Raw genomic sequence first — 12342 nt, 5'->3', positions numbered from 1 at the left:
TGGTCAAGAACCATGAGCATTTGGAGAAAAACAAAAGTTGGTTTTTGACCATTAAAAAAAAAAAGAAAAATACCCATACAACTCATGAAATCTTATCTATTACTATTATAAAAAGGAGAAGTTGTGTACAAAAATGTAATTTGACCAAGGGTACACATTTTAAAAAAGCATGTACAAGCGACTAGAAGCTGGTAGAAGAGGAAGTTCATTAGACTTTTAAGACGCCTCCAGGGACAGCCTAGGGATTTCACCCATGAACCCTAATATCCGATTGTAAATGAATCGTCTTGCAACGTGAAGATTGAAACAGAACCATCAAGGCAAAAGCAGATTAAAGGATGGAAAGATGGACCGCTAAATTGAAGATGATGATTGAATTGTCTCCTCATCCAACAATATTTAAGATCAAATCCATGCTTCAATTCTGTACATCTTTCATACTTCAGTGCTCTGTCACCAGGTTTGGATTACCCACTCTTCTTCTCCTAGGTTCCACTCAATACATTATAACTTTCTCAATTGTGAACCAGATCCACACAGGCTGCATCCGGAATCCCCCTATGTCAGGTGCGAATCCTGTCGTCTTTTGGTTCCAAACTTTGAAAAGCTACGGGAGAGAGAACGGCAGAGAGATAATGGAGATAGGGAGACAGGCACTGCCTCCGGCGGCCACCATCATCGTTGACGTCAGGTTCGATTTCCATCCTTCTTTAACCTTCACCTTCATCCTGCAGGAATTGATCATCTACCTGTGTATTTCTGAGGCAGGCGAACGAGATATGATGGCGGCTAGGGTAAACTACCGGCAGACTGAAGATGATAGCGACGGTCGGGTTTTTGGTTCGCCAATCATTGGCTTATGTGCCGTTTTCAAATATATTTTATACGAGGTAAACTCTAAAATTGTCGGCTTTAATTTTTTTTTTTTGTATTTTTTGTTGTTTGATTTTGATGTTTGGAGAGTAAATTTTGGAGTTGTTTACCACCCTAATCTTATGGACGTTCGGTATAGATCCTAATCCTACATGTTTTCTTCTTTATTTGGAGCATGAATGGCGTTAATTATATGAAATGCATTTTGCTTTTTGTGGTTTTTGGGGTGAAACATGGTTTATCGTGTCGTATAATTGGGATTATGATTTATGTAGTTTCTTGTTACTTTGATGGATTACTTGCTTTTGAGTGAATCATTTTACTGTAAATAATGAATGTTCAGTTTTCATGTTATTGTTATCTCAGGCAACTAAGGAACAGAGATGCAAGTCTAAGATCAATTGCTTCATACAAGATGGCATGTCTTCATTCCTGAAATTGATGAACCCTAGGTGAGCCCTGAATCCCTAAACCCATCTGTTGAAGCTGATGCAATTTGTGTACAACCTTATGCATATTTCCAACAATTTAGCCCTAATTTCTTTTCACCAACGTTTTCTCAACTCTATTTTTGTTAAGATTTGCAGATAAGTCGTTCTGGAGTTGTGCTACATTCGTATATGACGAACCCTAAAAAGATTAGATATTTTTTTAAATTTTGTTTGAGTCTTCGTTGATGAAGCGTTGTTGGATGATCATGCTTCTCATGGTTAGATTACATGTAATCTTTTATTTGATTTCATTGTTTCTGTAACATCATAGTGTATATTTTGCATCAAGTCTTTTTAATTGTTAATATTCATTTATTCACTTTCATAGCAACAAAATGAAAGTAATGATTTTTACTCTTAAAAATGCTACAGGTAAATATTAAAACCTTAATAGCATCATCACTTTAAATAACTTCAACCCGTTTGACCCATTTGTCCAGTTTTCTTCACAGCATTATTTAAGAGCACAAACGCTTTAGCATTTAAGGAGCACGGGTTAGCCTTTGATGACCGGATAAATTTTGGTGTTATAAATTTTTATTTGTAATCTGTTTGTTGTTGCCTTTTTTTGTCGTTGTATTGTTTTGGTGTATTATGAGGTTCCTTGATTAGGCTTTGGCTAAAGAGGGCCTTGTGGTTTGGTTATGAATAAAGTTGTGTTTGGCTTGTAAAAAAATGCAGTCCCCACGACATAGGTAAAGCTCAGGTACTAAAAGCACAAATGTCGAGGCCAACTTGTAGAGGCCGAGGGGGTACAACTTTGGTTAATCAAGATAACAATGTTGAGTTCATTGGTGGATGAGGGGCCCGACTGAATGTGGATGTGGCACTACTTGATCAATTGGTTATGGGTAAAACGATTGAAAAGTTGGTTGCTGATGGACTAATGGTGAAGAAAAAGGAAGCACACTCTATGAGTCCGTCGGTGATGGTAGCAATGGGTTTTGGCCTTTCAGCTAAAGAACCGATGTTTGTGCAAGATTCGGAATTTTAAGGTAAAAAATTCAAACTTATTTTGTGTTTGTATGAGTCTTGTACCCTGATTAGTAAACTTGATGATCTGTATTATCTGTTAGGTTTTTGAGTTTGTATGATTTTTAGGGCTGGCAGCAAAAACCCATACAGATTCAAGTTTATTGATGGGTGATGATGGGTTTAACCAAACATAAGCCACTATTTATGTAACCCTAAAGCGCATCCCACTTGAATCGGAAAATTAGGGCCTTTTTGCTGCTTTTTAATTGAATTTGTGTTTGATTTAGGTTTGTGTTAGTGATCGTATGCACGGATAATTATTGACTTTTTAGTTTTTACTAATTCCACATCATGATATGTTTTTGTGTGACATTAGTTGTGAAGCTGGATGAAATTGTGTTTAAAGTTGTTAAATTTATGAATTGTTATCGATCTTCATGTTGAAAGTTGGGGCCGTTTGGTATATATCATTTTTTGTAAAGATTTGGACTCACATTGATTTGACTTGTTGTAGTTAGAGTAGACTTTCATCCATTTAAGTTTATTCATGGGCCATGAAATAAGTTAGGGTGGGTTATATGGTTATCGGGTTGGTGTAATTCGAGTTAATTAAATGGTTGGAAAGAGCTACAATTCGGTGGTCTTTAATGGGCTGCAAAAGTAATTTTGTAGTTGCTATTTGTCGTTTGTTTTTCTTGTACTCCGTTTGGGTTTTATAGCCTTGCTTGATGGAACCGTATTCTATAATCATAGACTGTTTCGCTGTTAAAAAAAGGTATTTGGGATCCATGTGGGGTGCTATTTGACTTTGATTATTGACCTAAATTCTGAACTGCAATAGGATACTGAAGAATAATTGTCTAAGAAACAAACACTATAGGTGATAACAGGAAAGATTGTAATGAACAAGCTTAATCACTTTAGTGGCAGAAGAAAGTACAAAAAAAATGAAACATATATCAACTTGCATACATGAGAATTCGGTTCGCTGAATCGAATTGAAAAAGTTTTCAACCAAAAAAGCAAAATTATGGGGGATGTAAAAGAACTGGCACTTTTGTGGCTGTCAAATGGATCGAAAATAACGGAGCTGGAATGGAGGAGATAGGCTGAAAATAATCAGGAGAGCACCTAGAATATGCATGGATGATATGCTGCCTTCGTGATGAACCTGTTTCCTGTTTCTTTAATTTTGAAATGTACCACTGCTGTAACAATTTGCCCAGCAACTTGCTGGGCTGAATGAATGGAAGCTTTGTTTTTTCAAAAAAAAAAAAACTAACCTGACAATAAATCTTTTTTTTTTTTTTTTTGTGGCCAATGAATGTGTTCAAAAAATGATTATATAAATTATAAACATGAAATCTTTTAAAACATAGAAAAAATAGTATAAAACAAAACGAGTCCATATTCTAAGAAGCATTTATACACTTTTTTAGGCAATCAACCACTAAACGTTATCTAAACACTTTTTTGGGCAATCAACCACTAAGCATTGAAATTTAACTCTATCCATGAATTGTATGCAATCTAATTATCAACTTCATCGTAAATTTTATTACAACAAGTATATCATTGTAAATCTTAGCATGATCTCTTTTTCTTGTGTCAGACCCTATATCTTTTTCTTGCCAATGACCTTGTGGTCCAGTGGTGGAAAGTGCTTGAGTTCTCAAATGAGACCAGGTTCGATCCCCACTAACTGCAAGTGAGGTGGTAAGGTTTACGCATCTTGGTGGGGTTCCAGACCGGGGTCACGGGTTCGGGCCTGGCAGTCGGGATTAAGTTTCCACGAGGTGCGAGGAAGGGCTCTGCACTGCACTCCCCCTCATTCGAACCCGGGTTGCTGTGCTTCCGATAAAAGGGTTGAAGCGCAGTCGGTAGTGGGTTTCCAATCGATCTACACCTTTCAAAAAAAAATGTGAAGTTACAAGTAACATGTAAGATGCAAAAAGTGAGTTGTTTTCTTTAGTGTTATCTAAATAGCCAATTTTCTTTAGTGAGGGAAAGCCTTTTGGCATTGTGTGTTTTAAGATACTATACAATCAATCGAAGGGATAGATGAAAGACAATCAAAAGGGGAAAAACATATAACTTGAAAACTATGTTTCGTTAACTTGAAAATTGGGTTTAATTAACAAACCTTGAAGTGTTTAAATCATTTCATAATTCCTTTCTAACATGTAAGTGGTGTTTCCAAAAGTCTTTAGAGATTGTACAAAAGATATTTTATTCAAAGCAAAAAATGCCTTCCTAAATAAATAAATAAAATTCCTATGAATTGGACGAGTGGCACACGACATTTTGGGTCTATCAAATTAATCTTGGTATCATATGAGTTGGGACACCCGCTGCAACGCGCGGGCCTTCCCACTAGTCTTCTAATAATAAAAACTTATATCTTTAATTTTAAGAATAATAAAATCCAGATATATAAGGAGATATAACTGAAAAGTATATAATGCATTTTGTCCACCAAAACCCATAAAATAAAATTTAGGGTGATCCACCCAGGAGCATCCATAAGCCTAATAATAATCTTGAAGTTTAATGGGCCGTTCATGATTTGGGCTCCTAAAAGTAGTGTTGCGCTTAGCAATGGTGGAAGTTTGGGCTGACTTTGCAATGGGTTTAGATTGGATTGCCCAAGAATCAAAGATGAAGATCTTCATGAAATTTGTCTTTATCTTTTATGTAATTTTAACAAGTTTTTTTTTCCTTTCTTCTTTTTAAAGCTAACGTGTTTCTTTTTATTTTTTCTTAAAGGCGATATGCAAGAAATCAAGTGTCAGAATGATTATTAGTCATGTTACAACACTTGGCAAGGTAATTAGGTAAATAAAGGGTTTTTTTACATATCTAATAAAGTTGTAATAGTTAACGATTTAGGGGCTGTTTGGTAGCCTCTTAATGACCATTCAGATGCTACCTCTTAATGGTTTAAAACCTCTGAATGAATAAGAGGTAACCTCAAGTCTGAATGGTTAAGAGGTAACCTCTGAATGGTAAATCATCACATGTCATATTCTTCTACCTTCTCATTGGTAAAATTCTTAATGGTTCCATTAAGAGGTAGCCTCTTAATGACCATTCAGAGACTACCAAACAACCCCTTAAATGATAACTCATATCACTTGTCATTTTGACTCTTCATATAATGCGTGAAACTGATGTGAACTTGTCGTTTTGCCAGCCCTATCGGCATGGGATTTCTCATGGGGTCACATCTTGCAACGACATAAAAGCGGTTACCAATGGCTATTAAATAACAATTTTAAAATTATTTAAAACTTTAATCTCAACAATCTTTTAACACATTTAATTTTAAACGACACTATAATTGGTATCAGAGCAATTGACTCTTAATTGTGTGGTTCGAGATTGATTTCAGACTAAACAAGTTTTTGTGAATTACGAACAATTCTATGGTTCTTAGAAGTTGTTTGGACGTCAAAAGTGATGTTAGGTTTTTACAGGTTCGTAAATTGCGTCGTACAAACTTGTTTGTAGAAGAAGATCGAACGGATTTGATAGTGAACGAACTTGAAGTTGTCCGGACTTGTGAACATGTGAGTTTTAACTTGGTAGAAGATACAGATTGATTGAACGAACTTCCTTATACAAACCTGGTTAGCGATCTTGATAAGTACGTTTGGGGTTGTTTATAAGTCGACAAACTTGATAAGTTTGTTTGGGGTTGTCCTAGACAAACTTGATTAACGAATTAGTCTAAGAACTTATTTGTTTGATCAGTGGCGGACCCATAAATTATTTGATGGGGGTGCGGATGAGATGTTCAACCATATTTTCAAGGGGTGCGGTCGGGTTTTTTGCCTAAAATATACACTAATTTTTTTTTTCAAGGGTTGCGGCCGCCCACCCTGACCACTATGTAGGTCCGCCAATGTGTTTGATTGAATGGACTTATAATAAAGTGTATCTAGCTAAAGTTCGTTAGTTATAATAAGTTGTATACGTTGAACGAACATTTTTTGATATTGGTTGATCAAGCGAACTTATTTGAACGAACTTCTACGTATGAGTTGCCAGTGGCGAAGCTTGAGATTTCCTACCGGGGGTCGAAAACATATATACCCAAAAATTTCTATAGAACCGGGGGTCGAAAACGTATATACCCAAAAATTTCTATAGAACCGGGGGTCGAAAACGTATATACCCAAAAATTTCTATACGAAAGCTACATACATAACACTATTGAGCGAAAAGTTCGGAGGGTCGGGCGTCCCCCGCCCCTTCTAACCTGCGCCCCTGTTAGCTGCAGTTCATCATTGTTCTAATAAAATCTTCAAAAAACTATGAACTGATGATGAAAACAACTCTATAATGTGCGAAAATCAAAACCTAATGATCCTTAAGCATCAATTTGATCTATAAACCACTTTTTGACCATCAAATTTCAAATCTAGGTTTTGGCACAATTTTAATAAAAAAAAAAAAAAAATCAAATCGATCACCAAATCAAGAGCACGGTGACCTAATCGATTAAATCTTATATAGCTCTGATATCACTGTGAATTCACAATTTTCAGATCTTGTTCTAAACCGAACACGTGATTCAACCACACAGTTTTGGTAAATAAGGTCCATAAACATTTCAAACCACTAGTCCAAGGGGACATCGACATAGATATAAATTAGTGGTATCTAACAAACCGAATTTTCATAGCTATAAATTAGTGGTATCTAAAAATGTAAACAACTTTTTTTACTATTCAAGGAGCCAATAAATAGCTATACCACTGAATTTTCATAGCTAACAATTATTTCTCTAATAATTCGAATATTTTCTGTTTAAACGCTAGAGTAGCTTTAATTACTTCACTCATCAAATATATTGATAACCATGTGGTTGATATCACTAATCGAGCATCGCACAAAATCTTAGTGTTATGTGTTTAGTTCACTTATCGAGCATCTCGCAAACCATGTTCAGTTTGATCGAGTTTGAAGGAGGAGCTTTAGCATCATCACTTACATTGTATTCTTTTACACCTCACTTGCGGTATACGTATATAATGTATATATGTGTGGGAGCTCGGGGAGGGGGGGGAGTGAAAGTGCACTAATTTTAACGTTATTTTACTAATTTCGTGAAAATAATATTAAAAGACACTACTACAAAATGTAGCATTAGACGGTGTTAAGGATTTGTTTTAGACGGTGTTAAAGTAGTAACACCGTCTTAAAACCAATACCAATATAATCGTTAAGCTCTTTTTAATAAAATATTCAATAAAATTCAGAACACCGTCTTATACTAATTTCTTCAACCATTAGACGGTGTTGTCTCTGAACACCGTCTTATAAATATTAAATAAAATTCAACAGAACCCCGTCTAATGCTTAAACACCGTCTTATAAACTAATTTCTGCATCCTTTAGACGGTGTTGCTTGTGAACACCGTCTTATAAACTGAAAAAGATCGCTAAATAGCAACCACGAAAACCTTATCTCTTTCCTTTTAGGGTAAATTACACTTTTCGTCCTTTATGTTTGTAGCGAGTTGCAATAGATGACCTTTAACTTCAATAATTACAGTCACAGTCCTTTATTTGAAAAAACCATAACAATCTACGTCCTTTAGAACTGACCAGGTTAAATTTTTCAGTTAATTCTAATCACAAAAGGGTAGTTTCGTAAATGTACTTATTTATTTGATAAATATCTTTATAAACAAATGAAAAAACAAGAAAATAATATATACTCTCTCCTCTCATTCTCCTCTCTCAACACTTTCTGGTTCTTCTCCAATAATCAAACCTTGTCATCATCAGTTCCTCATATGTTTCATTTTAAAGTTGAAGAACAAAAAGAATCACGCCTATCTTCGTCCGTCATCAACTCCGGTGAACAACCCCCAACCCATTTTTCAGTTCCGTCAATACTCTGGCACAAACGACTCAGATCTGGCTTCAAATCCACCTGCGAGGTTGCGGCCTTGAAGCGATTCAGATCCAGTTTCATCTTGCTGGATTCAGACCGGCCAGTGGATTTAGATCCGGTTTCACCCTGAAACGATTCAGATCCGGCTAGCGATTGCTGGATTTCTGGCTTGGTGTTCGGAAAATTAGAAAAAGATATAGTTTTTATTATCACACTGTAAGTTTGAATATCTGGCTGGGTGTTTGGCACAAAACTTTTAGCTCCAGAAGTTTTTTGAAAAATATGTTATGAAAGAAATAGCTTTGCACATGGTTTTTGTCATTTCAAATTATTTAGGATATTAGAAGTAATCTGCTTTGAATTCTAGTTCGTTCCTTTCTGATATCAATTTGCTTTTTTTTTCTTTAATAACATCAGATATTCAAAACTACAGTTTTTACATTTCAGAACAAACATTATTAAAATTAGGTGTATCTATGTATCTTTCTATTATCATGAGACTTGAATTGGGTGGGAGTGGCGGTAGTGCAGAGATGGTTGAGGCGCTGTAGAGTGGGGGTTCGACTTCAATCAGAAATGGAGGGTTAACGATGATGGTGGTGGTGGGTCGGAGATGATGATCGGCAGTGGTGCTTTTAGAAGATGAGAGTGGTGGTGGTTCAGTGGTGGCTGCCCATGGGTTGGGTTTTGTGGTTGAAACGGGTAAAATTACAAACCTACCCTTATGTGACTGAAAATTATAACCTGGTTAGGGCCAAAGGACGTAAAGTGTAATGAGTTTTCTAAATAAAGGACTATGACTGTAATTATTGAAGTTAAAGGTCATCCATTGTAATCCGCAATAAACATAAAGGACGAAAAGTGTAATTTACCCTTCCTTTTATCTTCCTCATAACAACTTCTTCATCTTCTCTTCTTCATTCATCTCATCTTCTCTTCATTCATCTTCTTCATCTTCTTCATTCAATTTCACCATTAACAACCTTACAAAGTTTCAAGGTTTGTTTTTTTTCTCTTTACATATGTTATTTAATGTTTTTTAGTTTTATAAATAGTAGTTATATCATGTTTAATTATATGTTTTCTTGTTAAAAATTCAAATTTGATTTTTTTCTTGCTTTGTTTTGATAAATCACTAGTACATTGTATATAAAAATTAGAGAGCTTTACAAAATTTAAACATTTGTTTGTGGTACTAGCCTCGCCTAACATGTTTCTTTTTGCACATAAAAGAAGCCGTTTTTCTTATACAAACCAGATCGGACATGCCAATTTTGCCACTTTAACTGGTTTAGGCATTTAGTAGAAATGCCATTTTAATTTTCTTATCTTCAAATTACTAGATAAAACAATTGGAAGGATTTATTATAATTGTGGATGCTGGCAATGGAAATGATGGCTTTGGTTTTTGCAAGTATTTTATTTTTCCTAAAACACAAATTATGTGCCATTAAATAAACTTACATTTTTTTATTGTTTTTTTTTTATTTCGTAGGGAAAGGGGTTGGAGCATTGTTGGCATTGTTAGTTTACAATACGAGTAAGTTTGTGTTCTAATAAATTTTAATACAATGAGTTCGGGTATTTCAATTTTTATTTCGATTATTTGTAGTCTTATAACTTTTATAAATTAGATTGTACAGCCCGTGTATTACACGGGTGATAACCTAGTAGGTGTATAAATATAGATTTAGATAACCCTTTAGGATTACCCATCTAAAATTTATCTAATAGAGATAAATTTTGGATTGTCCCGTTTTGGGACTGCTTTTTGAATATTCTATCTCATTTAGGATATGTATACATTTTAACGAATATGTTTCCTAGCAAAAGTGGTACCTATATTGAGGTTGAATCAATGCTAGCATTATTTGTCAAAAACTGGGTTGATCTCACCATTGTGTTTTGGTTTACGTTGTAAGTTGTTATCACTATAATATTGTATAGATATAATTGAATTTATTAAGTTTTATCATATATTTTATTCTTGTTTTAAGGTACTTTTATAAGGAGTCAGAGGCTAACAAACACAATCGATGTGCTTTTTTAAATGTGAACGCAATCACAGGTGATATGTGCAAAAGAAATCCTAGAGAGGTTGAAGATCACATTTTCAGTTTAGCGACTCATCATGTCGATAAAGATTTCATTCTTGCACCGCATTTGTCTGAGTAAGTTTTTTTAGTTAACTTGCTTTTATTTTATTACTATGATTCACCTAACTATTCTATAACGCTAATTTTGTAGCGACCATTGGTCTTTGTTCATCATTGCCCAACATATAGGACATGTATATATTTTGGATTCAACAAAGATAAAAGGCGAAAAGAATGCTTCTAACTATCGTCTTTCAAGCCTACTTCCCACCGCCTTAGGATCCGAGTTCAACTACACAATGGTTGATGTATGTGTGTTTGTTATTTCTAAATTGTTTGATTTTCGTTACTTTTAAATAATAATTTGTTAATTTATTACAGTGTAAGCAACAAAAGGGTGGATGGGAATGCGGCTACATGGTTCTCCAACATATGTTTGACTTTGTCAATTTGTATCAAAACCAATTTCCCGATGAAGTAAGTAAAATATACTTGTTTATCAATTTATTACTTAACTGTTTTTTTTTTAAACTTAGAAGGTTTAGATGTATATAACATGTAAATATATACATAGCTTTATTGCCGATGTTGTTATCGATTTTTCTCTTTGCCTTTAGATTTATTCTATAATATTTGTAATAACTCTTTCTATCTACTTTTATTTTAGATGTGGCACGACATGAGAGAGGCTACGAATAATGAAATAGATGTTTTGTTGATGACGTTGATGCCGAAGTTTTTTAGCGAATTAGGTATTTCGGTAGTTTAGCTTATGTGTAGTTTGTTATGTATTCACAAATAATTGTAATTTGACGGGTTTAATTCGTAATTCGATGTCTACGGGTTTATTTTGGATTTGAATGCGTATTGTTTTGGTTTGATTTGAAAATGTTCCATTGGTGTATATAAGGTTGATGTATTTTTTTTCCAGCAAATGTATTTTTGGAAAATATGTATTCAGTAAATGTATTTTTTTTTCAGCAGCTTATAAGACCGTGTTAAAATGGTATTAAAAGACGAGGTTCACCTAGTTTGTTTTGATATTAAAAGACGGTGTTCACAAAGTTTAAGTCGGTGTTCAAACTGAACACCGTCTAATAAGACGTGAGTTTAAGCCGGTGTTCAAATACAACACCGTCTAATAAGACTTGATTTTAAACCAGTGCAGTTTAAGACGGTGTTGAAAACACCGTCTTAAAACCCATTTCACCCCGTCTAAAGCTCTATTTTGTAGTAGTGAGAGGGAGATGCTTAATCATGCATCATGTGGTGAGGTTGATAGCCAAGCCTTGATACAAAACTACCATCGAGTCGGGGGGTCTCACTGGAAGCAGCCTCTCTATTCCTACGGGGTAGAGGTAAGGCTGTCTACATCTTACCCACCTCAGACCCTACCTTAGCTTTGCTATTGGTGGGATTTACTGAGTATGATGATGATGATGATGATGATGATGATGATGATGATGATGATGATGATGATGATGATGATGATGATGATGATGATGATGATGATGAAAACGATGTACTCTTTGCTCTAATAATTGTTGCTGAACATATATTATTCAAGGCATGTTAAAGTTGAGATAGCCTACTTAGAACTGATTAGTTATACAAAATATACAGCGTTATTGGCCGGGTGGCTAATATTCAAGGCTTACTGTCAACTTCATTTAAAAGGTTAAGATATAGAAACAAAAAAGGAAAAAATAAGATTTGTTATAAAAGAATAATGGACAGCTACTAGCCATATAAAATTGAAGATGGTTTTGTCTTCATTGCCAATAACTTATGGAAAGTCCTTTTCATGTTGTGCAATGGAGAGAGCACTTTGACTTCGTAAAAAAAGAGTAGTGAAATCTTTGGTGTTTATTGTCATCTCATGAATCATGATTTAATGATGCTACCTTTCTGATCATCATAATTAGGATTTTTGAGCGGCCAGTCTTAAGTTTATTTTGATTTTATATGTTGCATATTTTTGCATATCTAGTTAGAAAATGTG

The 12342-nt window shown here is 34.7% G+C and overlaps 1 protein-coding gene and 1 long non-coding RNA gene across 9 annotated transcripts; both read left to right on the top strand.

The window, feature by feature from the left end:
- The first annotated feature begins 215 nt into the window (after positions 1-215).
- Positions 216-3617, top strand: LOC110923025. Of its 3 annotated transcripts, none has more exons than XR_004886050.1 (5): positions 216-460; positions 531-691; positions 769-890; positions 1240-2359; positions 3220-3617. It is a non-coding gene; the product is annotated as an uncharacterized LOC110923025 (long non-coding RNA). The 3 variants fall into 3 exon arrangements; XR_004886049.1 differs by having other exon boundaries at positions 217-460; positions 3181-3617; XR_004886048.1 differs by having other exon boundaries at positions 230-460; positions 1240-3617.
- Positions 3618-8064: 4447 nt separating this feature from the next.
- Positions 8065-11201, top strand: LOC110921368. 6 transcript variants are annotated; one of them, XM_022165688.2, is made up of 6 exons: positions 8065-8460; positions 9740-9784; positions 10242-10415; positions 10492-10648; positions 10722-10817; positions 11008-11201. In XM_022165688.2, exons 3-6 carry the CDS (start codon positions 10318-10320, stop codon positions 11107-11109), a joined length of 453 nt encoding a protein of 150 aa, XP_022021380.1. In that variant the 5' UTR covers positions 8065-8460; positions 9740-9784; positions 10242-10317; the 3' UTR covers positions 11110-11201. The 6 variants fall into 6 exon arrangements, with proteins under 6 accessions (XP_022021380.1, XP_022021379.1, XP_022021377.1 ...); XM_022165687.2 differs by having other exon boundaries at positions 8065-8946; XM_022165685.2 differs by having other exon boundaries at positions 8065-9243.
- The last annotated feature ends 1141 nt before the right edge of the window (positions 11202-12342 follow it).

The sequence above is a fragment of the Helianthus annuus genome, chromosome 17 (genome assembly GCF_002127325.2).
Source record: "Helianthus annuus cultivar XRQ/B chromosome 17, HanXRQr2.0-SUNRISE, whole genome shotgun sequence".
NCBI lineage: Eukaryota > Viridiplantae > Streptophyta > Magnoliopsida > Asterales > Asteraceae > Helianthus > Helianthus annuus.
This window is presented reverse-complemented; position numbering and strand designations above follow the sequence as displayed.

Excerpts from the sequence above, each read along its gene's own strand:
- LOC110921368 (XM_022165688.2), top strand. The coding sequence starts at position 10,318 with ATGTGCAAAAGAAATCCTAGAGAGGTTGAAGATCACATTTTCAGTTTA. Across the intron at positions 10,416-10,491 it reads CTTGCACCGCATTTGTCTGA|CGACCATTGGTCTTTGTTCA; the intron begins GTAAGTTTTTTT and ends CTAATTTTGTAG. Across the intron at positions 10,818-11,007 it reads AAAACCAATTTCCCGATGAA|ATGTGGCACGACATGAGAGA; the intron begins GTAAGTAAAATA and ends CTTTTATTTTAG.